Here is a 24,924-nt window from a genome sequence, read left to right as displayed (position 1 = left end):
TTGCCATTTTTTAGTGGCAGAGCCTAGACAAGAAAACAGTCCACACACGGTGCTTTTCCTGGTACTGTTCTGTTTCCTTCTCACTCAAAGGTTGCTTCAAGACTCCTGCTAATGAGAAGTCATATGCATTCAATACTCAATATTAGCTTTAATAAGGCTTCCTTTCCAAGAACACACATGAAATTTAGTTGATCCCACAAACTGTAATGCTTATGTTACTGTCTTCTAGAAAATGATAAATGATTAGACATGAAAGTTTGTCAGAACATCTATGCTCAGCTCTTCACGTCATCATTTCTGTGTTTTTATGTGTATGTGTGTGAACCTTTCTTAGATAAACAACTCACTTATTATTTCTGGTAACTCAAACAGCATCACAGAAATTAAATTCAATTTGGGACAAGTTTTATGACAAAGTTTTGAATAATTTTAACCTAATCCTAGAAATAGGATAATTTTTTTTTGCTTTTCAGTCTTAAGGCATAATTTAAGGTTTTAGTGTACATAAATATACATGTGCTACAACTTTTTCCCTAAAAATAAATGACTTGAATTGTATTCACTCTATTTCCCCTTGATTTAGTTAATAAGGTGGGCCAATTCAGGAATGAGGGTAAAACTTGAGTGACTACTCATTCTGATCAGATCCCAAAGTTATATCTACAACATAAACTGGATTCCCAACCCCCCAGGAGAGCAAAACTGACTCAACTGGATTTGGGCATATTTTATGACACCTGCTTTACCATAGCAGCTTAATTAAATAAAATCACCAGCATCTGCCTGACAAATAATTGAAAAAAAGAGTCAATTCTCTTATGTTGCAAAAGATATAATTTTAGGCAAGGCTGTGTATTTTCACAGGTGGTGATTCATACTTTTCTCTTTTCACTAAATGAAAGGAGTTTGCTACATATCTTTACAGAGTTATTTTAAATTTGTCACTAAAATTCAGAGAATGCATAAAAGGCTTAGTTTGTAAAACATAATTTTAGAGAATAGTTGGAATTTTTTGTTACCAATTGTCTGTATTCATCAAAATCTAAGCGGAAAGACAAAACTGTATTCAGTCATGGCAGTAGAAGCCACTAGTCACTGACTTATTGAAGTACAAGCTTCATGTACTTTAGAGATTTTTATCTATAATTCATCATGAATACACATGTATTCCCTCTCTCTCCCTTTCTTTCTCTCACCTTCAAGGTGAGGAAATGGGAAGAAATTATGAGGTTAGTATCAAATAAAAACAGTAAAAGCTAAATGTGGAAAACTGTGTATGATTAGCAACCAAGTATTCATTGATTTTTAATAACTACTTATTTTTTAATAGGCAGTGTCACATAGGTTGTTTTTTAAAAAATTACTGATCAGTTTAATGCAATTTATTTGTAGATAAAATTCTCACTCTTTCCAAGGCTCTTTATACTCCAGGATCTGTATTTTTTTTCTCAGTTCTTATTTTGATTTTCTTCAATATCAAGGCATTATGCTTTACTGACTCTCTTATCCAAATAAGATGTGGACTGCTGAGTAAGACATTTTGATTTTCTGGATTTTACTTTTCAAGTGGGTTTGGAAGTACTAATAACACTGGAGATGCTAGCTGGCTTTCCAACTTTTAATCTTCAGTATAAACAATTTAAGCTAAGTTTTCCAAAATTAATATTAATTTAAACCATCTGTCCACCATCTGCTAATGTGAGATGCAAAACCAGAGTTTCTTTGTAATCTTTAATCAGACAGTTAGGAAAACACATATACATTCATAAAATGAATTTAAATTTCTTAACAAAGGAAATTTGAAAAGTTATTCTGAAGGCCATGGATTCTTGGAGCAAAATTAACTTTTGTTCCAGTGTGCTTTTATGTAAGTGAATGCCAAGTGTCAACAGGCAACTCGTCTACTTCACAAAGATCACAAGATAGAAACAGTATCTTTTGCCATGTTTTCAAAAGAGAAAGGAAAGCTATCAGCAGTTGATGTGAAATATTGATTTAAAGAATTTCAAAGAATAAATGTCAAAATGAGGCTCACTTCTGCAAAATAATGTATATGTGTGTATGTATATATATATATATATATATAAAATCATCCTTTTGAGCAGTAAATTTGAAATGGGGTCACATTTTTTAATGTATTCTTTACCAAACATTTCATTGTCCTCCTTTTTTTAGGAACTGGCTCAACACAAACATATTAATTCCATCATTCCTGAATAACCTGCACATGATCTATTACTAACCTAAGAGCCATTTCTCTTCCTGCAAAATTACTTCTTTTAGGAAGGTGAAGCAATGTAATGATAAGTATGTCACTAAATGTTAAAAAAAAAAAATAAGTCATTCACTCTGATGTCTTGAAGTTTGACATCTGGATCATTATAACTTGAATTTTGATGTTTTCATCTTAGATATTTGGTGCTGTACAGGAAGACCTCCAAGGGAATTCAGAACAACCATTTGACTATTTGGAATAGAAATGTATAGTAAATAAATAGGAGATAAACTAGAATTTTATAGAAATTTTCCATAGCTATCACCTTTTAATCTCCACATATACCTGGCTCTCCATTTAAAATCTCCAGCTAAAAATATTCGTTGGAAGAGTGGACTATGAGCCAACTTTTTATTTGGTAAGGATGACCACATTATCCTCCCGCTCTTATTAGGGAGATTTCGCTAGCTGTTGACAATGATGTACAGTGGTGCTTCGCTGCGGTGACATCTAGGGAAAACGATTCCGCTGCAACACCACACAAAACCAATTAGAGAACTATTTTCTGCGACAGGTCACGAATTTGCGTGGTTTCCCATGAAAAGATGTACCTTTTAATTTCTTTATTAAGATGACATTCGTGTCCCTTGAGACTTTTGGGGATGACAATCATTCGCTCATCACGAGAGAACATATACTCAGTGAAATCACATCATGGGACAAAGGTGGGAGACACTGTTTTCCGTTTCACATTTTCCAAACGAGCTACTTTGCCAACTGATCATTAGAGGCACGTACATGAAAAGGATTTCTTGACAGGAATTTATTCAAACTCTAGGAAGAAGCCAAAGGAAGTAGTAGTATGTATTCAACTCTGGTTGTCTGTGGTGGAGTTTAAAAACATAACCATGGTCAATAGATATTAGAAATTCAGCAAGTGTCTCGGTATTTAAGATGAAGATATCAAGTGTCAGCAGAAATTTGTTATTTTCTGAAAAGTGAATAAAATTATTCCAATCTGCCTTAAAGTTTCTGCTTAATCATCTGAGGTTATTTTTGTAGAATGTATTAGAAAGGAAAACTGAAAATGTCAATAATTTGTTGTATCTACTCATTAGACTATAAGGTTTACTTTTTAAAGTTAAAAGTGACTTTTTAAAATTTAATTTTTGTTTTATATTGGAGTATAGTTAATTTACAATGTTGTGTTAGCTTCAGGTGTGCATTTAAGAGATCCAGTTATACATATATCCATTCTTTTTCAGACTGAGTTCCCTGTGCTATACAAAAGGTCCCTGTGGATTATCTATTTTATATATAGTAGTGTGTATATGTAAATCCCAAACTCCTAATTTATCCTTCCCCAAGAATTATTTTTTTAAGTGAAGAATATAGTTTTGTATTATGAAGCCAAGTCGTGTCCAGCTCTTTGCAATCTCATGGACTGTAGCCTGGCAGACTCCTCTGTCCATGGAATTTTGCAGGCAAGAATACTGGAGTGAATGGTATTCCCTTCTCCAGGGGATCTTCCAGACCCAGGGGTTGAACATGGGTCTCCTGCATTGCAGGCTGATTCTTTACTGTCTGAGCCACCAGGGGAGCCCTATATAGAGAGGTATGTATATGTTAATCCCAAACTCCTAATTTATCCCTCCCCAAGAATTACTTTTTCTAAGTGAAGAAATACAAAATGTAATATGAAACGAATAGTTCACTTAGGCTAGAAGCCCCAACTATGGCCTTTATTTGTGTTATAGTATTTCATCAGCTCTAAGGTATTAAGAATTTCCTCATCAAATATTTATTGTGAATCAATCAGTGCTGAGCTGTGAACTAAATGTGGGCAAGAGAGGAGTTAGATAATAATGAAGGGAAATAGATAATGTGAATTAACAATACAGTCACAATTTATTAAATGCTTTGACAGAAGAGATACTAAGAGTGATTTGAGAAGAGGCATCAGACATAACATGGGGAGGTGGTAAGGATCACTGTAAAACACCAGTGCATTTGACAGGTATGTGGGGATCTAAGCGAAATCATACCTGTCATCTTCAATTTTCTTGGGAAAGAAACTGAAAGTTATCAGATCCCAGTGACAGGGAGCTGGAACAGAGCCTCCTATCTGCACACTCAACCAGAAGTAGGAGGGCAGAGGAGTGTAGACCATCTAGTGTGTAGAGATCAGCCTCCCAGACATACACGGGACAGATAAAAGCAAGCAAAGGAATGGCTAGCCCAGGAGATAAGCTGATGGTGGAAGACTGTGAGCAAACACGCTACCATAAATTTCTTCACTCTTTCTACATGTGCTCCTTTGCAACTCTGCCACTCTGCCCAGGAAGAAGTGGAGGTCTCTTTTCTTAGCCTTGAATCTGGGTTGCTCTGAGACGTGCTCACACTAACAGAATGTGGTGGAAGCAAGGTTCTATGACATCTGAGCCCAGGCCTCGAGAAGCCTTGCTGCTTTCCTCTAATCCTCTTGAAATATCAGCTGCCACATAAGGACATCATCTTGAGGATGAAACCTCATGAGGACAAGGAGGTCCTAATTGGCATGTGATGAGGTCATCTTGGGACATTTAGCCCCAATCAGTCAAATGGCTCAAGCCACACAAGTGGGCCTGGGCAAGACCAGTTGTTGTTTCAAGGCATTACATTTGGGGGAGGTTTGTTATGCAGCCAGAGATAGTTAACACAGCTGGAGAGCGTGGGCCTTAAAGGAAGATGATCTGAGAACATTCCAGCTTCTCCTATAGCACCATGATGTTGGACTATGTAGTGATCCTTCTGTGTATATTTTTTCTTGTTTTGTAAACATCTTGAAGTTAGAATCATAAAAAATATTTTTAAGTTAAAAATATTTTCTGGGCTTCCCTGGTGGTCCAGTGGTTAAAACTCCCTGCTTCCAATTCAAGAGGCATGGGATCAATCTCTGGCCAGGGAAGTTCTGCATGCCACATGGCATGCTGCCCCCCTGCCTCCAAAATGTGGGCTTCCCTGGTGGCTCAGTGGTAAAGAATCTGCCTGCCAATGCAGGAGACGCAGGTTTGATCCCTGGTCTAGGAAGACCCCACATGCTGCAGGACAACTAAGTCTGTGCACCACAACCACTGAGCCTGTGCTCTCGAGCCCAGGAGCCACCACTACTGAAGCCCGCATGCCCTAGAGCCTGTGATCCTCAACAAGAGAAGCCACCGCAATGAGACGCCCATGAACTGCAACTAGAGAATACTCCCCACTCACCACAACTAGAGAAAAGCCCAGCACAGCCAAATAAATAAATAATTTTAAAAGGTGCATCCTGATCTGTGGGTGCTTGGGGCTCAGGGGAAAGGGACGAGAAGTTGATAGGGGAAATGCAGGGGATTTTTTAGGCCAGTAAAACTACTCTTGTGACACCATAATGACGGATACATGACATGATGCATTTTGGAACAGGACCCACAAAGGAACAGGACAAACCCAAGGAACTGGACTACACAAGGAATGGACTGCAGAGCAAACCACAGACTTGATGATGTATCCACATTGGTGCATTAGTTACCACAAGTGTGCCACACTAGCATAAGGTGTTCATAACAGGGGGAGTTATGACCAGGGAGAAGAGGGCATATATGGGAACTGTCTGTATTGTCTGATCAATTTTCTCTAAACCTAACACTGCTTCACAAAGCCAAGTCCGTCAATGCATTCTGGCTTTTAAAAAAACAAAGCTTAAAGGCAAGCTAAACCAAACCCAATAACATATGACAACAGGAGAGTGGTATTCCCCAGGCACTCTCAAGAGAATTCTATAATTTGTTTTTTAATGTTAGGATTACTACACTCAAAAACAGTTTTCTTTTGCATTGCTCTACAAGTAAAGTAATAAACAAATAATCTAATTTTGCCTAGAGAAAAATATAACGACATTAAAGAATAGGTGAGAAATTTTAAGTAAGGAACTTAAAAGAAATGTCATTTACCTCCAAGGAGAAGAGTGAAAATGTCACCATACTGCTTTTGAAGAGAAGTCATGAAACCCAGAGGATCTTTTTGTAATTTCAGGGCCTGTCCAAAGTAAGGAAGCCAGCCTTTTATCAATGGAGGCTCACCAGGTCTCCTATAGGAAAAAAAAGAAAATAAAAGAAAAAATTAAATCATTCTTATTTTAACACCCGTGGGTCATTTGTCCAGTCTAGAAGTAGACTGGAAGAACTTCACAGTTTTTTTTTTTTTCCAATTCTTTTATTCGGTGAATGCTAAGTCACTTCAGTCATGTCCCATGCTTTGCGACCCTATGGACTGTAGCCTTCCAGACTCCTCTGTCCATGGGATTCTCCAGGTAAGACCACTGGTGTGGCTTGCCGTTTCTTCCTCCTGGGGATCTTCCCAATCCATGGGTAGAACCTGTCTCTTATGTCTCCTGCACTGGCAGGCGGGTTCTTTACCACTAGTGCCACTTGGGAAGCCCTTTATTCAGTGACTCTTATATAATCTTAGACATGTATTTATTGAGCCCCTTCATGTGTGTGGCTCTGCAGCAGACAGTTCAACTTACAGTTTTTGGTGAGCAACACTTGTGAGAAATTGTGTCTTGTGAGACTCAATTGGCTGAAATGACAGACACATTCAGTAAACATTTTGTGTGTGAATGCTCCTGCTGTGCTTCTGGGGGTTAGATGTCAGGCAGTTTAGTTGCCAAAGCAAAGCTCTTTGTTATCAGATGTCAATTAGACTGGAATTAAATAATTAGAAGAGGGGCAATTATTAATCTTGAAAAATCTTTTGTGTTGTTGAAAACAATAAAAACCTCAATATTATCCTATGAAAGGTTTTTTTGTCATATTCTTTATAGGAATATTTATTAAGTTTTACAAGATTTTTTTAATATATGAAGTATGTTCAATGAATCATTGAAATATTATGAATTAAAAACCAAGTTTCTTCTTTTCTGACCCATAATCCTAGCAAAACTGGACTTCAAAATTTCTTCTCAATCATTTATTTGGTGAACTCAATCTGATTTAAAGTTAAAAAAAAAAGATCCAAAGCCATTTTATCCTACAAGGGATTAAAACAAACATTCAAGAGCACTCTGATGATTCCCCATCCCATCTGTGAAGTGACTTATACTACACGCAATACAACCCATTTTGATTAATCACAAGATATTACAAGCTCAGATCTAATCAAAGACCAAGATTATGATCATACTCAGCATGGAATTTTATGTAGCTAGATTAACCCTATCAGAAGCTTTTATTTTCCCACAACCCAATATGGTAGAATTAAACTTGAAAATTTTATCTTTATAATAATTTACAAAATACAAGCTGTTGTTTAAATACATATACTTAGAATAGGAAGACAGGGAACACAACATAGAAATGTGTGTCTTGGGGGCTTCCCTGGGGGTCCAGTGGTTAAGAATCTGCCTTGCAGTGCAGGGGACGCCATTGAGGAACTAAGATTCCACATGCCACGGAGCAGCTAAGCTCGCCTGCCGCAACTACTGAGCATGGGGCTCTGGAGCTCATGCACCACAGTGAAAGATCCCACAGGACACAGCGGAGATCCCACGTGCCACAGCTAAGACCCTGTGCAGCCAAATAAATGAGTAAATAAACAGATAAATAAAAAATTTAAAAAGCCATCACCCCCCCCAAAAAAGGAACGTGTATCTTACTCTTCACCTCACTCCCTGTTATTTTCTTGAATGCAACTCAGCAATGGAGACTTGCTTTTTTGAGAAATATAAAAGCGTACCAAGAAAACAATGTAACAGTTAATTTTAGGTCCAAAGATTAATCAATAAGAAGACATTGCACATATGATTGGAAAGTAGGCCCGCAAGTTAGAAACTACCAAAGCTATTCATCAACGACTGTTTTGAAATTTGCAAGTGATTTAGTTCACAAAACTTCCTGTCAAAATATTAACTCTCTTCCTCAGTCTGCTTTTACTCTATTATGTTTAATGTTGCTTGAATACTGCACTGTGACAAAGATTTTGAAAGGCTTTTTGTCATATCATAATTGAATGCAACTGATTTCATCCTTTGTGCTTTGTCATCTGGTCAAAAGTCGTACATTTTCACAGGGTTTCTGAGAGGGGAAAGGATGCAGCTTGGAAATCCAGAGGAATGAACTGAAAATTCAAAGGTAGGGAAACACATTAGGAAGCCATTTTATCGCTATGAAGATGAGAGGGTCATCATTTCTTACAGCTGTGCTCATTTGGGTAGAAATAAGCCTCAAGCTATTAAATATGTGTGTGTTAGTCATTCAGTCGTGTCCGACTCTTTGCAACGCCATGGACTGTAGCTCGCCAGGCTTCTTTGTCCATGGATTCTCCAGGCAAGAACACCGGAGTGGATTGCCATTCCCTTCTCCAGAGGAACTTTCCAACCCAAGGATCGAACCCTGGTCTCTTGCAATTGCAGGCAGCTTCTTAACCGTTTGAGCTACAGGAAAGTCCTAACTATTAAATACCATGTCACAGCTATGCATATTTTCAGGAAAAAAAAATATAGTGCTAGTTCAACTTATGACCCATTGAAGACAGTTAACAGAAATCTGTCTTCATCACTATATTTGTAAAAATTATTTAGGGAGGAAAGATATCATCATCATGATCCAGAAAGGCCTGTTGACACCTAGCACAGTGCAAACACTGCTATCTGTCTCTTTCATGCTCTGTGACTTTGAAAATGAAGTACCAACTGCTCACTTCTGAGTGAAGGGACAGGATGCTTAATGCTTATTGGGGATGCTCCAGTTCCAAAGCTTAAGAGGAACAAGTCCTGAAGCAATGGTGGGTCACCAACCTCTCCCCTCAAATCTACAGTCCATATCCCTCCTTTTCCCCCACTCAAATAATAAACACTCAAATACCTTCTTTACTATTTTAGAGACTACAAGATCATATCCTGTAAATTATACAACTTAAAGCTTACAAAGAATCTCAATGATTAATCCCAAGTTCTATGTAGAGAGCACAGCATCACTGCTCACAAGGTCTTCCCTACAACTTGTACAACACATCTTAAAGTTCAGGCTTATCTGGAAGCAAACAGTGGAAAAGAATCTAAATACATAAAATAACTATAGAACACAAAAGACATTAAAGACATTTCCCTTTGGTGAAAAATCAGTGCATAAAATTTAAAAGAGTGGACCAACAGAGAATACTTGGTTTCTAATGATACATGCAGTTCGTCTTTATGCTACACCTTCCATGAAATAAACAGGTAAACAATTTGACATCCCACACATTGTATCTCTGGACATTTAGCGCCAGCACTTTCCAAAGCAGTCTACATGTGTCAAAGTATTTTCTTCTCCATTTTTCCCATGATCATTCTAGGCTAGGAATCTCAGTTATTGAAACAACCTTCTAAGCAAGTAGGGAGCAAGCCTGATACATGCACAACAATCTAGGGAAAAAATAAAATTACATGTTGATGAAGTTTTTCTAGACAATACATTTGTATCAGGTCATCTAATATCTGGAACAGTACCTTAGTAATTTTTAAATTTTTCCTAACTAATACTTTCTTTGTGTAGGTGGTTAAATTTCAGAAACTACACAACTAAAGGGCATTGTAGTATCTGACAATAATACTGACCTTTTGAACAAACTGTGCTGTTGAGCAAGGCACTTTTGAAGTTGCTCTGTTTCATGCTTCCCTGACTTATTTTGGAAACTACTTATTTGCAAAATGTCATCTGCCTCTTTGTGTCTCTTAGAACTGTATTCTTGAAACATCCTCTATCCACCATTCTTTTTTGGCTCCAATGGGGGCACCAAGATACCTAAAAATGTTCCTGCGGCTCTGAAAAGCAGAGAATCAACATGCCCTGTGGGACGTTGTGGAGAGGGAGCATCATCGCAGGGTTGTGGATGAAAGGTCCCGAGAGAGAGCGTGTGGAAAATGTGCTGGAGCAACCTCAGGGAGCACCCAGGTGGGGCCAAGCAAGCCCAGAACCACATGCCTCGCTTTCTCCAGAAACTCAGTGAGTTAAAATCAGCTGGGGAACTTCAGTAAGGGATGCAAAGGTGGAGGACTACTCCCAAAACCCTAGCCAGGAGGCACCTCCGGGAAGCCATAGATGAACCTCATGAACATCTGCACAACGCGATTCACCAGATCAACAGAAAGGAAGGGGAAGAGAGAATCCCAAATCCCATTTATTCCTGGTACAAAAGAGACCAAGTTTTAAAGGAGAAGTGACTGAGCCACTTTTCACTGGAAATATTCAGTGTTTTCTGCTATGAGCAGAAACAGGGGCTCAGAAATCTGAGTTCAGGTATAAAGAATTAAAATTACATTTCTGCACATCTGACTCATCCTAGGAGACTGCAAATCCCATATGCTAGCTATGTGTAGCTAGATGCTCAGTTTTTTCACCTGAAAATGAGAATAAAGATATTCAGTTTAGAGATTTACCCATCAGGCTGAGGTGAAGTATTAGAAAGTAGCTGGTACACAGAGTATGGTTAGTTTTTCCTTGGGAGCGATACAGATGTCCTTAAATGGGTGAATGGATAGGCAAACTTCTATATAAGCCCATATATACTGGAATGGTATTTAGCCATATAAGGAAATAGGTATCCTGTCCTAACAAGACTTGGAGGAACCTTAACTACATATCGCTAAGTGAAAGGAGACAACCTGAGACGGCTGCATACTGTACAACCACGTGACCCGGACAAGGTAAAATGATGGCGATTCACTAGATTAGTAGCTGCTAGCTGTTAACAGGGAAGGAGAACAGAATGAATAGGTGGAACACAGGAGTTTCAGGGCAGTGAAACTGTTTTGTATGTCACTGTAATGGTAGATACACGTCATTATACATTGGTCAAAACCCACATAATATGCAACACAAAAAATGAACCCCAATGTAAACTTCAGGACTTTAATTAATAGTAGTGAACCAACGTTGACTCAGTTGTAACAAAGGTACCACACTGATGCAAGATGTTAATAAAACGAAATGCTAAGGTGTTGGGTGGGTCAGGAGGGGGTTGCGGGAACTCTGCAATTTCCTCTCACTTTTCTGTGAACTTCCAACTGCCCTATAAGATAAAGCATATATATAATGAATTTTGAGCATGAAATATATTATTAATTTCCATTTTTAAAAGAAGCTAAAGAGTTTTTTTTTTAAAGATAGGCAATTTGAGGTTTTAGGATTGGTCATGCAAACTGATACAATTTGCCACATTCTCTCTTTTTTTTGAGGGGGCAGGATGTGGACCATTTTATAAACTCTTCATCAAATTTGTTATAATATTGCTTCTGTTTTATGTTTTGGTTTTCTGGCCAAAAGACAGGTGGAAACATAGTTCCTGGACCAGAGTTTGAACCCGTACCCACTGCACTGGAAGGCAAAGTCTTAATCACTGGGCCACGGGGGAAGTCCCAATTTCTTTTTAAGAGTAAAGAGTTCTGGAAACCAAAACATGAGACTATTGGCTGTCGATTATTCTCATTCATCTTAGGTACATTTCTTCCTATGACCTAATAAGGAGCCACTTTTATGGGACTCCAACCATCTATTTAAGACCCTGCCTGGACTAAGTGTTCTTGTATCTTTTAGTTCAGGAAGCTGGTTTCCAGTGACCTGAGGGACTCTGACCAAAGTTAGTTTCTTCCTTGACATTGTGGGGTTTTTGGCAATTTTGTTCACTATTATTTTTTATTTCACTTTTTCTTTATTCTTTTTGATTTTTCTCATTTCCCTTTTATTTTTCTAGTTTTTCTTTTTTATTCTTTACTCCATTTTTAAAAATTCACTTTTCTTACTTAAAAATACCAGTTTGTTAATAATCGCTGTTCAACTTCATTTTTGTCTGGCTCTGTGTTTTGACTCTGTTATAAAGATCAGCTTTTCAGGTGAGCTTTTCAGGATTCTCTTTTGAGGTGATTTGGATCCAGTTTTCCCCCAGCGTTTCTCCATTTTTAAGCTGACCTCGCGGGCACCTTATCTGGACAGCAAAGGCAACCTGCTTTGAGGCCTCTTGCCTACATCTCTGCTGAGGAGAAAACCCATATGGGCAACGACTATTGACAAGGTTACCTTCACCAAGGTGAGGTAGCCTTGGCACACCCTGACTGAGAAAGAGGTGGCTGTGAAGATCATTCACAAGAGCCGGTAGGAATCCTTGGGGCTCCAGACACTGTCCCACAAAGTCAAGATAATGAAGGTCTTGTATCACCCCAACATCGTGAAACTATCTGAAGTGATGGACACGGAGGAAACACTCTCCCTTGTCGTGGAGTGTGCTGCCGGAGGAGGGATGCTCCATCAACCAAGGGATCATGGCAGCACGAAAGGGAAACAGGCCTCAGGCTATTTCTGCCAGAGAATGTCCACCGGACAGCATTGCAGCTGGACAATCCACCCAGGATGCTGACTTGAACATCAAGGTGGCAGACTCTGGCTTCAGTCACAAATTCACCTTTGGCAATAAGTGGGATGCCTTACGTGGAAGCCCCCATCCCCTTGAGCTGTCAGCCCCCAAATTAAGATGGCATCACAGCAGATATGTGGGGTCTGAGTCATTCTTTAAACACACTGGTCACACAGATCCCTGCCTTTAGATGGACAGAACTTAAAAGGTGCAGAAGGAACATTACTGAATACAATTCGCCATATCTCCTACTATTGTCCACTGAATGTGAAAACCTGCTCAAGAAATTTCTCACTCCCTATTCCAGCAAGGGAGGCACTTTTCAAAGCAAATCACGAACTCTTCCTGGATGCCTGCAGCTCAAGTAGATGGGAAACTAAACTGCAGGAGGCCATTCCCTGACCTTCCCAGGAGGCATTACTAGTAAAGAGCCCGTCTGCTAATGCGGGTAGACATAAGAGAAGTGGATTCCTTCCCTGGGTCGGGAAGATTCCCTGGAAAGGGAAAATGGCAACCACTCTGGTATTCTTGCCTGAAAAAATCCCATGGACAGAGGAGCCTGGAGGGCTATAGTCCATGGGGTTGCAGAGTCAGACACCACTGAAGCGACTTAGCACACACGCACTCCCTGACTACAATGTTCTCGGTGGCTTGCCTTGGTGGCGTCCCCAGCTCCACAGTGTTTAGAAGGGTGACAGCAATAACATGGTGTAAAGGAATCAGCTCTGAGTCCTTATCCACAGACAGAGGCATTCATCTCAGAGGACATGCACACTTACTTCTCAGAGAAATTTGTTTACAATACACCTTTAAGTGAATAAAGCAGTAGGCAATGGCACCCCACTCCAGTACTCTTGCCTGGAAAATCCCATGGACAGAGGAGCCTGGTGGGCTGCAGTCCATGGGGTCGCTAAGAGTTGGACACGACTGAGCGACTTCACTTTCACTTTTCACTTTCATGCATTGGAGAAGGAAATGGCAACCCACTCCAGTGTTCTTGCCTGGAGAATCCCAGGGACGGGGGAGCCTGGTGGGCTGCCGTCTACGAGGTTGCACAGAGTTGGACACAACTGAAGTGACTTAGCAGCAGCAGTAACCACAAGCACAACAGAATAATATTATTTTCCTAAAGAAAATATGGGAATAGAAATGCAAAGATGGGCTTCCCCGATGGCTCAACGGGTAAAGAATCCACCTGCAATGCAGGAGTCATAGGAGATGTGAGTTCAATCCCTGGGTCAGGAAGATCCATTTTCCAAGGAGGAAAATGGCAACCCACTTCAGTATTCTTGCCTGAAAAATCCCAAGGACAGAGGAGTCTGGTGGGCTACAGTCCAAAGGGCTGAAAAGAGTCAGACATGACTGAGTGGCTAAGCACACATAAATTAAAAGAGTCTAGTCTGCTTTAAGATGTTAATGGTCACTACTTCGGGGTGGTGAAATTATAGAGATTTAGTCCTCTGGTCTTCTGACTTGCAAGACAGAAACACAGTACTTATGAAGGTTATTTGTCATTGGTTTTGTTGAACATTTCTCAGTTTGGCTTGTCTGATGCTTTTGCATGATTAGACTGAGGTTGTAACAGGTTTGGGAAAGAATCCCACAGAAGTGTACCCTTCTCAGTGTATTGTTTTGGAAATGTAAGAAAATGCTATTCTAGTGTGAACATGAAAACCAGGTGCCCAGGGCACCGTTTTCTAAAAACCAGTTGATGAGGACTTCCCTGGTGGATCAAGGGGTTAGGACTCCATGCTTCCACTGCAGTGAGAACGGATTATATCCCTAGTGGTGAGACCTAAGATCCCACATGTTGAGAGGCCAAAAAAATTTTTTTTCTTAATGTGTTTAATTAAAAAAAAAAAAAGAAGCTGATGGCAAAAACTCTACAAATAAATCAAGTGTTAGTCACTCAGTTCTTTCTGACTCTTTGCAACCCCACGGACTGTAAGCCACCAGGCTTCTCTGTCCATGAAATTCTCCAGGCAAGAATGCTGCAGTGGGTTGCCATTTCCTTCTCCACAAAGGAATCAAAGGCTGATTCTAAAAATGAGCACAATGTTCCCACGGTCGGTGGGTGGGGGTGGAGGGTGGGTGGAGGTTCACCCTGAGCAAGCGCAGAACTCAGTACACCCCTCCCCCTACTCTGTTCTATCTCCTCCCCAACACCACCAACCACAAGCCAAAAAGGAAGAGTAGACACCGGGGATCAGACTCTGTGAGTGTACAAAGTATGGATGCACGGTGCCACCTGGATCCCCTGCTGCTTCCTCCAGGGTCCAGGCAACCCGAAAGTAAGGCAGGCAAAGTTGGCTTCCATGATGGTCACGGGAAGGGGAGTGGCGCTTGTCACAAGTAAGGCTGCAGGTGTTGGGCTATGACAACTCGATAGCCTCTTGAAGGCTCCACTCAGAGCAAGAAGCGTTGTGGCTCCGAGGACACTGCCTCCACCCCCACAAGACTCCAGTGACTCTCATCTGCACAGTAGAGAACGGGTTAACTTTCCCCGTGTAAATGATAAATCATCATATGTGCTTCAGGACTCTCGATTCATATGTTGTACATGTATGATCTGCTTAATATTTGTTTACTGCAAGAAACAGATCTCCTGTAATCTCTTTTCAGGATGAACATTAATCCAACGCTGTCTAGAAAAATTATACAATTCATTACCATAAGTAATCTCCATTGTACCCTGTGCTTAACCTTCATTTTTTCCCCAGTCTGATAATCTTGCAAATCCACTGGTGCTGTGTGATTGGCATCTGGTGTTCACACAACCTCTGCCTCACAAAAAATAAATGAAAAATTCCTGGATAAAAAATGCAACTTTTCAGTCTATTGGTGATTCTAATCTTTGCTCTTCGGTAAATTTTGTTACCACTCTAGGATGATGGGGGGGCTCAGAAATAAGACCTTTACTCTTGGAATGTTCTGCCTCTATCAGGATGACAACTGACTTAAAAACTTGACATGATTTCTCAGTAGCAAAGATATTCACAGTTCAAGCACTTTTGATCGAAGCATTAAATGTAATGGCAATGTAAAAGCAACCAATGCTCAATGGTCACCAATTTCTCCATTATTAGCATGGGATCAGGGCTAAACTAATACTAACATGACTAAATGTATTTTCACACCTTAGAGCATAACTCTTCAAGCCATATTCCACTTGAATCTTTAACTGTCAGTTCATCTCTGCAATTGTGTGATCTGAACAAAGCTTTGTTTGTACAGTGTTTCTGAACTCGATTCCATTAGCAGATTTATACTAATGCCTTGATCAAGTGAGTGATTTGTAAATGCTTCTTTGGCTAAAAAGAAAAACCACATCCATATAGGATTTTACTCTGAGAAGTCTATGATTGAGCTTTTCTTTTTTTTTTTTAAGCTAGAAGAAATACCCAGGTTGGCACCAGGGAATAGTAATGTCAAGGCATATTTCATAAAACTATAATTTAAAACCTAATTGAGTCTCAAGCAGGCTTCTAATGACCACAATACTGGAATACTTTTTTTTTTTTTCAATGAACTTCACCCTGGGCTAAGCAGGGCATAGGTCCAGCCCTCATCTGTTCCCATGTTCGCTGCTACAATGACTCCTGGTTAATCTTGCTACACTCTGGGGCTCAGATCTGGGTTTCTGCAGACAATCACCAATTTGGTGACTTTGACCAACTTACATATCTATGCTTCAGTTTCCTCACCTGAAATACTACTGTACTTACACCTAAAATACTACTTACTGTATACCTGAAATACTACTGTACTTTCCTCATGTGAGATTTAAATAAGTTAGTACACATAAAAGAACTGAAAACAATGACTTCAGCTAAGTATTAGCTGCTTTCATCATCTTCATATTACTACCGGGATCACTTAAAACATAAATCTAATCACCACTTTCTCCTAATTTCTCTTTCCTAAAAGTTTTCAATAGAATACCAGTTTTTAAGACATCTTATTTTCACTTGCTGGCATACTTCCTTTATTTGCCTAACTTACATTTTAGTTTAGTGCTGCCTTATATGATTTGCAGGCAAGGAAACGGGGCACCAGAATCACCCTCCTACATTTTTCAGGTTTTATATCTCTGAATCCACACACTCAAATGAACAAAAGGGGTTCATAAGAGCTCTGGAGCTTAGGAGGAAGCCAGTTAAGAATGTTGAAGTGGCCTAGATAATTCTAAAAGAGGGAAATTGATTCATAATGGAACGTTATTTTAACTCCTTAATTAAAATAGAAAACCATGCAACTGTATTTGTAATTTCTGAGATGATCAGTTGCTAATTTATTTTACAGACAGGATTTGATTGGACTCCATGGAAGAGATATCAATTCCATTAGCTCATCATTTCTTATATTTGATTAAATCATTTGACTTTGAAACATTTAATCAAAAATCAGAATGTACAGTTTTGTGAAAACTAAATTTTACAGAGAACTAGCCCAGAGAGCCTTGGTAATGACAATATAGAGACGAATGTCAACAATACAGAAGTGCTTTGTCAAGTTATCAAACGATGGTTTATCAACTGAAGCCCATGAAGAAACCAAGTTCCAAATTCTGATAGCCAACACTAAAATAATCAAGTCCAGCTTATCAGAACCATAGGGAAGGCAATTCAAGGGCACTCTGGTTTGCTAAGGTGGGAAGCTAATGAAAAGCCTGTGGACCATACACTGCATGGTGTACATAATGCAATACAAAACTATAACTTAAAATTGGGTAAAACATTAACATAGCAAAAGCCAATTGTAGCTGTACATTTGTAACATAGCACAGAACCAAGAAAGGCAAAGTTTTGATCTTGTCATGAATTAGAGGCCATTTAGAAAGGAAAAATACCATTCTTTTCCAAACACTGGTTCTTAACTTTGGCTGCTGATTTTAAGTCACTGCATAAAAGGAATGGATGACTACTCCAGGAACTCCATTATCACTAATACTAGGACATAGGACATAGAAGACATATACAGATTATTTGTAGAGAGATAATTCTAATAGTATCCTGCAAATTTGAAAGTTCTATTAAAGATAACCTTCGACATATTTTAAACATATCATTGCAGTGTCCCTTGCACACGTTGCTCCTGGCATGTACGCCCTCCCACGTGTTCTGTGAAATCAACAGTGTTTTCACCAGGCACGTTGTTTAGGCAGTGGTCAATTGCTTTATTTCTGTCCTTTTGCCTTGCTTTCTGTGTGCCCATCACTAATTCTTATCAATCTCTTTCAGTCCTCTCTAAAATCACTCTCAATATGGTCAGACATACGGTCCTGTAATTTTCATATAGCTCCTCTCCTATTTTCCATCAATTTTTGTTTTGCTCCAGTCAGCAAGAGACTTTTGTGATTTTATCCCTTTCAAAGATTATTTTATTTCTACTCTTAGATTTCTAATTTCCAAGAGGTCTTTTATGCTCTCTGCTATACCTTATAGAAATTACATTTAATTCTTGTTTTATAAATGCAATTTCTTCTCCTATGTTTCTAAGATGACTACACATGATTTGGGGGGAGTTTTTCTGTCCCCAAGTTGTCTGTCTCTTCTTTTTTTTTCCTGTTTCTTTGTCATAGTCTCTCTCTTTTATGATGGAAGCTTTCATCAACGGCTCATGAACTTAGCTTCCTTTCACATTTGAAAACAACGCTGTGTGTGTGTTGGTGAGGCTGGTGGACTTCACCATATCATGATTGGAAGGGGGCCTCGTCATTTTAATGAGCTGCCTTTCTACCAGTTAAGTGGAGGATGTTGTTATCTTTGATGAATTCTAATTTTGCTTTAGGGACTTTGGGAGTAGAACATAGTATATACACATATGCAAATATGTTTCCTATAAATAGTTAACATTAAACAATTTTTTGAATTTGTCTTAATTCTATTTTTTGTGGAGATTATTGCCAAAGTCATTTGGAGTAATATCTGCAGATAAAAAAATTTTTAGAGTTCATTTCTATTTATGGAGGTGAGAACAGATAGGCGATCTTATAAGAAAATGTAGTGTTAACATTAAAAGTCAGAAAAGAGGAAAAGATGATGGGGTGTATAGTTATGCAAGTTTCAGGTAAAATTCCAGAGTGAAGTAAGGGATGCTTCTAGTTCACTGCACTGTTTCCAAAATTACTCCAATACGCCCATCAATTCTATTATCTTGTTTCTGAGGCTTGGAGGATTAGCGGGAATCGGCAGAGAGAACAGAGGTACTGAGAAGATTCTTCTTGTTCATTTGAAGAAGTGTGTGTGTGTGTGTGTGTGTGTGTGTGTGCGCGTAAGTGAGCAAGCACACATGTAATTGTATTTTGAACTTGGACCTGCCCAAAGTGATGCCAATGTCAGTAACACATTTAATTCTTTGCATAGACCACCCATCAGAAGGCAAATGTGCTAACTCACAGTAGAATAATAAGCATGAACAAAAGCAATGTCAGGGTAAAGGGAGTCGTGGCTTTCTGAAATCAGATTTTTCTCTTTTCTGATACGTTTTTCACTTGCAATGAGCCCAGAGGTGATAATGCTATAAAGTAAATAAACATAAGATGTTATCTCCCATAGGGCAACTTCTGTTGGTGGCTAAATGAGCCAAGATGAAGAAACACTTCAAATAAAAGACTCAGCTGGAGGAGCAGAGCAAAGAGCCTGCTTAGCTTGAAAGAAAGTCTGGCACCTAGCCACTGTGATTCATAAACTATAATGTAATAGACTAGTAAGAACAAAAATCTCATTTCCATATTCAATACTGGTTACCTGAATGAGCCTTATGAGAGCTAATTTTTGGAAACAACATTAATTCTCTGGAAACAAAATGAGCCACTTGATACCAGCCAGAGTGTGGTAGCAAAAGGGTTTCAAGTCCCACATCCCATGCATACTTTTCTCTATCTCCACATTCCAAGGGGTATCTCTAGAAACTTCGGAAACTGAACCTTAGTCTAGTTTAACCTCTGTTTTTTTTTTTTTTTTAATCCCCACTGGCAGATGGAAGTAAGTTGTTTAGTCGCTAAGTCATGTCCAACTCTTTGTGACCCTATAACTGTAGCCCACCAGGTTTCTCTGTTCATGGGATTTCCCAGGCAAGAATACTGGAGTGGGTTGCCCTTTCCTTCTCCAGGGGATGTTCCTGGCCCAGGGATGGAACCTGAATCTCCTGTACTGACAGGCTGACTCTTTACCACTGAGCCACCTGGGAAGCCTATAGAACAGTTTGAAACAAATTGCTATAACATACATTAATTATCAACTTTCATATAAATCACTAGGACATATATTTGCTTTATACTAACACGCATGCTTTCACTCCTGAAAACCTGTCACCTTAATTTGGCCTCCGAGTCACAGAAGATCCTAAAATTGTCTCTTATCTGGTCATACCATTCCTTTTAGGTGCCAATAATTTCAAATGAATTTTGGCTCTGTGTAGCCATCTCAATTACCTGGGTCAGCCATTCATCAATGGATCAATCAATTCATTAATTCAAACAATTACCTGGCACTCAATTTGTGTCAGATGCTGTTTGAGGTGACAAGGACACGAGGAAGAAAAACAGACACAGGATCTTCCCTGGGAGGGCTCAGTGTTCCGGAGGTGAGGGTCAGGTATATACACGGAGATAACCCAGACACAGTGTCACGTGAGTAATGGTAGAGCTCATTACGAATTACGGAATTATGTGTTCTGACTTATAACTCACTTCTTAGTTTGATTCCGTTTTTCTAAAAAGCTTCTGTAGTTCATTTTTCCTTGTCATCACCCTGTTGAGCTGAAAACCCTAGACCACATAGTCTGCTCCTCTACCCTGTATATCTGGTTTGCATACACCCTCAAGAAAGGAATATTGTTACTTAACTGAAAGAATGATATTTAATGATTGAGTCTACCTTGATCATGTGAAATTATGCTTAGATCCCCACATGAACATGCAACTCCAAGAGTGGTTTATTCACCATCCTGCAGGATGTATTCACATTTTTTTTTCAACACATTATTTAACTTCAGTGCTTGTTAAGTAGTGTTTTGATGGCCCTTCTCTCATTGCTATCTCTGTGAAGCAGGAAATCAGATTATTTGGTTCAATATTTGTTTTGTTCTGGCCTCTGCTAACCACTGGAAACTTCATAACTGTTTTTCTTCTGATGTAAAATACTCATATCACAAGAAGGTTATGTCAAAGGTATTTAGTGAGAACGAAGTATGGGAATACTTTTCCTATGTTTGATCTAGAAGATAGAATACTATACACCTTTTCTCAAAATTTAATTCCCCAGAAATCCAATTTCTGCTAAATGAGATATGGGAGATTCAAGTGATTAGTAAATTCCACACTTTAAAACAATCAACTGTCAGTCTCCCAAAGTGATCTGAGATTTAAAAAATAATAGTCTGAGTAGTACCTTCATGCCAATAAGTATTAGCACCAGCCTTCCATGCCCACATGCTCTGGAATCTGTGCGTATGCTGCTGCTGCTGCTGCTAAGTCACTTCAGTCGTGTCCGACTCTGTGTGACCCCATAGACAGCAGCCCACCAGGCTCTACCGTCCCTGGGATTCTCCAGGCAAGAACACTGGAGTGGGTTGTTATTTCCTTCTCCAATGCATGAAAGTGAAAAGTGAAAGTGAAGTCGCTCAGTCGTGTCCAACTCTTAGCAACCCTATGGACTGCAGCCCACCGGGCTCCTCCGTCAATGGGATTTTCCAGGCAAGAATACTGGAGTGGGGTGCCATTGCCTTCTCCAATCTATGCATATGTTTAGAATAAAATTACTTTACACTTTGTTTAATTCCAAAATAAACAAGGACATAAGTTAACAGAGGCTTCTCTCTAATAACACAACTCCCCAAAGAAAGATATATGTTGGGTGCTCAGTATGGATCAAGTTTACTCAAACTTGTGTATCTGTTCCTAATAATAAAATGAAGCAGATAGGCAAAACTAGATGTATTATTAAAAACTGCCTTCCTGCCTTAAAAAATAATTAGAAAGTCATGGATCATTCCTATATAGAAATATTTAATTTTTTATGCCAGGGATAAAATCATTTTCTAACATAGCCTGGCAAAGATTTTTTTAACTTTTAAATTATAATAGCTTTGAAATGTATTTTTTTTAATTTGGACCTTCTGAGACACTTATAATTCAACGTGTAAACTAATAGCAGCAGAAAATTTGCTAGTTGGCCTTCATGAGGCCTTTTAACCAGATAAAAATGCCTTATTCTAGAACGTGCCTGAGAATTTCCTCTACAGAGCACAATGGGGTCAGGCCAAGAAAAAGCAGATACTTTCTACAGTTTTCACCGGGTGTATAAAATGCAATTATGATTGCCTAATCTTTAGATCATAAAGATATATACAGGCGTATTTGATAGGAATTCGGTTCAGTTCAGTAGCTCCGTCATGTCCGACTCTTTGTGACCCCATGGACTGCAGCAGACCAGGCTTCCCTGTCCAGCTCCTGGGAGCGGATGTGGGAAATGAGGACGAGCGGCAGGGACTATCCATAATGCACTGTGATCATCTGCACTTTGGAGAAACAGGACTTGGAGAATGTTTTCAGTGATCCCGCAACATCCAAAGCTCCCTGGCTTTGGATGGAAATGGTCTCTCTCCCTTCTGACAGCACTGGGAAGAGGTGGCTCATTCTACCACTTTGCGGCCAGAAGGGCAGCCGACAGATGGACAGATCTTCCCCCCCAGGCCACTCGTCTGCACTGCTTCACCCATCAGGTCCACATTAAGGCTGATGCTGTTTCCACCACATAAAATGGTACGGTTGGAAGATAATCTGGGGGAAGGTGATGGACACATCGAATCTCTGGAATTTAAAACAAATGTTGCAGTGCGTCCTGAGAACCTACATTGTTGATCTTCATGGTGAGGAGTATGGGGTCTAGGGCCTGACTATCTGCATTTGATTCCTGGTTTCATTCTACTCAATGTATTCTCTTAGGAGACTTCCCTGTGGCCCAGTGGGTAAGGATTTGCCTGCCAATGCTGGGGACACGGGTTTGATCCCTGATCTGGGAAGATTCCACACGGCGTGGAACAACTAAGCCCAGGCACTGCAACTACTCAGCCCATGTGCTGCCACTACTGAAGCCTGCCCACACCTACAGCCTATGCTCCACAGCAAGAGAAACCACCGCAGTGAGATGCTGTGCACCACAACTGGAGAGTCGCTCCCGCTCACCGCAGCAACTAGAGAGCCCACGCAGCAATAAAGACCCAGCAAAGCCAAAAGTAAACTGAAAAAAAATATTCTCTTGGGGCAAAATCTCTCTGTATCTTGGCTCCATTTTCTGCAAACCTACCTTATCGCGTGGTTGTGAAGATTCAATGGTGTTTGTAAATTATTTGGGAACATTCAAGTTTAAAGGAAAGTCTCTTAGCTATTACTGCAAATCACATGCAGCCTAACCTAAAAATTAGTTGATGAGAACATTGAGACAGACAGGCTGAGGGCTTGCAACCATCTTAAAGTTACAAAGACCCCAAATATAAATCTAGGCCTTTTGATGCCTAGCCTACAATTTGTTCAAATTATTGATATTCCAAACTTTAGGTCTTCAAAGACCACTGGCAAAATGTTTAGCTATATTCATGAAACACTGGCTCATACTGTTTTCTTAATATCTGTCTTTAAAGGAACTCATTTATTTATTTTTAAGACATTTATTTATTTATTTTTTAATTTTATTTTATTTTTAAACTTTACAAATTGTATTAGTTTTGCCAAATATCAAAATGAATCCACCACAGGTATACATGTGTTCCCCATCCTGAACCCTCCTCCTTCCTCCCTCCCCATACCATCCCTCTGGGTCGTCCCAGTGCACTAGCCCCAAGCATCCAGTATCGTGCATTGAACCTGGACTGGGGACTCGTTTCATACATGATATTATACATGTTTCAATGCCATTCTCCCAAATCTTCCCACCCTCTCCCTCTGTAACAGAGTCCATAAGACTGTTCTATACATCAGTGTCTCTTTTGCTGTCTCATACACAGGGTTATTGTTAGCATCTTTCTAAATTCCATATATATGCGTTAGTATACTGTATTGGTGTTTTTCTTTCTGGCTTACTTCACTCTGTATAATAGGCTGGGTGTTCACTGATGCACAGGCTTTCTCTAGTTGCAGTGAGCAGGGGGCACTCTCTAGTTACAATGCTCAGGCTTCTCATTTTGTTGGCTTTTCTCAGGCTCTAGGCACACAGGCTTTGGTTGTTGTGGTGCGTGGGCTTGGTTGCTCTGAGGCATGTGGGATCCTCCCAGACCAGGGATTGAACCTGTTCATGTCCCCTGCATTGACAGGCAGATTCTTAACCACTAGACCGCCAGGGAAGCCTTCATTTAAAAAAATATATATATATAAATCACTACCATACAGAAAGAAAACAAAACTAAACATTGCTATGAAATTCTAGCCAGATATTCTAGTCTGCTGAAAGGTCCAAGCTTGGACCCTATTATTGGTTAAAAAAAAAGATTTAGTGAGTCGTTATGGGGAGTGGGCTTCCCTTGGTGGATCAGATGGTAGAGTCAGCCTGCAATGCAGGAGACCCAGGTTCAATCCCTGGGTTAGAAAGGTCCCTGGAGAAGGGAATGGCAACCTACTCCAGTATTCTTGCCTGGAGAATTCCATGGACAGAGAAGCCTGGCAGGCTACAGTCCATGGGGTCGCAGAGTTGGACATGACTGAGCCACTAACACTTTCATATCTTTCTTTCATTTTCATGGGATTGAAGACTTGGTTTTGAACTTAATAAGGTTTAAAGAAAACTGCAAAGGGGTAACTTTTCACTAGATGATTCGACTGATGTTACCTCCTTGCCACAGTGAAAGTGAAAGTGTTAGTCACTTAGTCGTGTCTGACTCTTTACAACCTCGTGAACTGTAGCCCTCCAGCCTCCTCTGTCCATGAAATTCTCCAGGCAAGAATACTGGAGTGGGTTGCCATTCCTTTCTCCAGGGGATCTTCCTGACCCAGGGATCAAACTCAAGTCTCCTGCATTGCAGGAGATTCTTTACCATCGGAGCCACAAAGTACACTTTGGGAAACGCTGTCTACATTGCTTCCTAGAGAAAGGTTCTCGGGAGCAAACATCAGAGAGGCTCCCTTGCCAAGACACTAGTGAAGCTTCTCATTTATCATCATCTCTCAACAGGTAAGAAAAGTGCTCCATATGAGGTCCCCAAGTGAAAGATTAACCAACAAGAATTCACTGAAGAGATTAGAAGAAAAAAAAAAAAAGCCCAGTGGTACAATCGTTTCATGCAGTATTCAGATTTTCTTTCTGAATTCC

The 24,924-nt window shown here is 39.8% G+C and overlaps 1 protein-coding gene across 1 annotated transcript in view; it reads right to left on the bottom strand.

Moving 5' to 3' along the window:
• Nucleotides 1-24,924, bottom strand: part of LOC104994819 (25-hydroxycholesterol 7-alpha-hydroxylase) — a 175,798-nt gene that overhangs the window by 27,339 nt on the left and 123,535 nt on the right. Inside the window, exon 2 of the mRNA XM_010848485.1 lies at nucleotides 6,184-6,320. Coding sequence (XP_010846787.1) covers nucleotides 6,184-6,320 — 137 coding nt within the window. The remainder of the gene's footprint in view (nucleotides 1-6,183; nucleotides 6,321-24,924) is intronic.

Source organism: Bison bison, unplaced genomic scaffold (assembly GCF_000754665.1).
Source record: "Bison bison bison isolate TAMUID 2011002044 unplaced genomic scaffold, Bison_UMD1.0 scf7180017864267, whole genome shotgun sequence".
In the NCBI taxonomy this organism is placed as follows: domain Eukaryota; kingdom Metazoa; phylum Chordata; class Mammalia; order Artiodactyla; family Bovidae; genus Bison; species Bison bison.
Note: the sequence above shows the minus strand (reverse complement) of the source record. Positions and strands in the feature narration are given on the sequence as shown.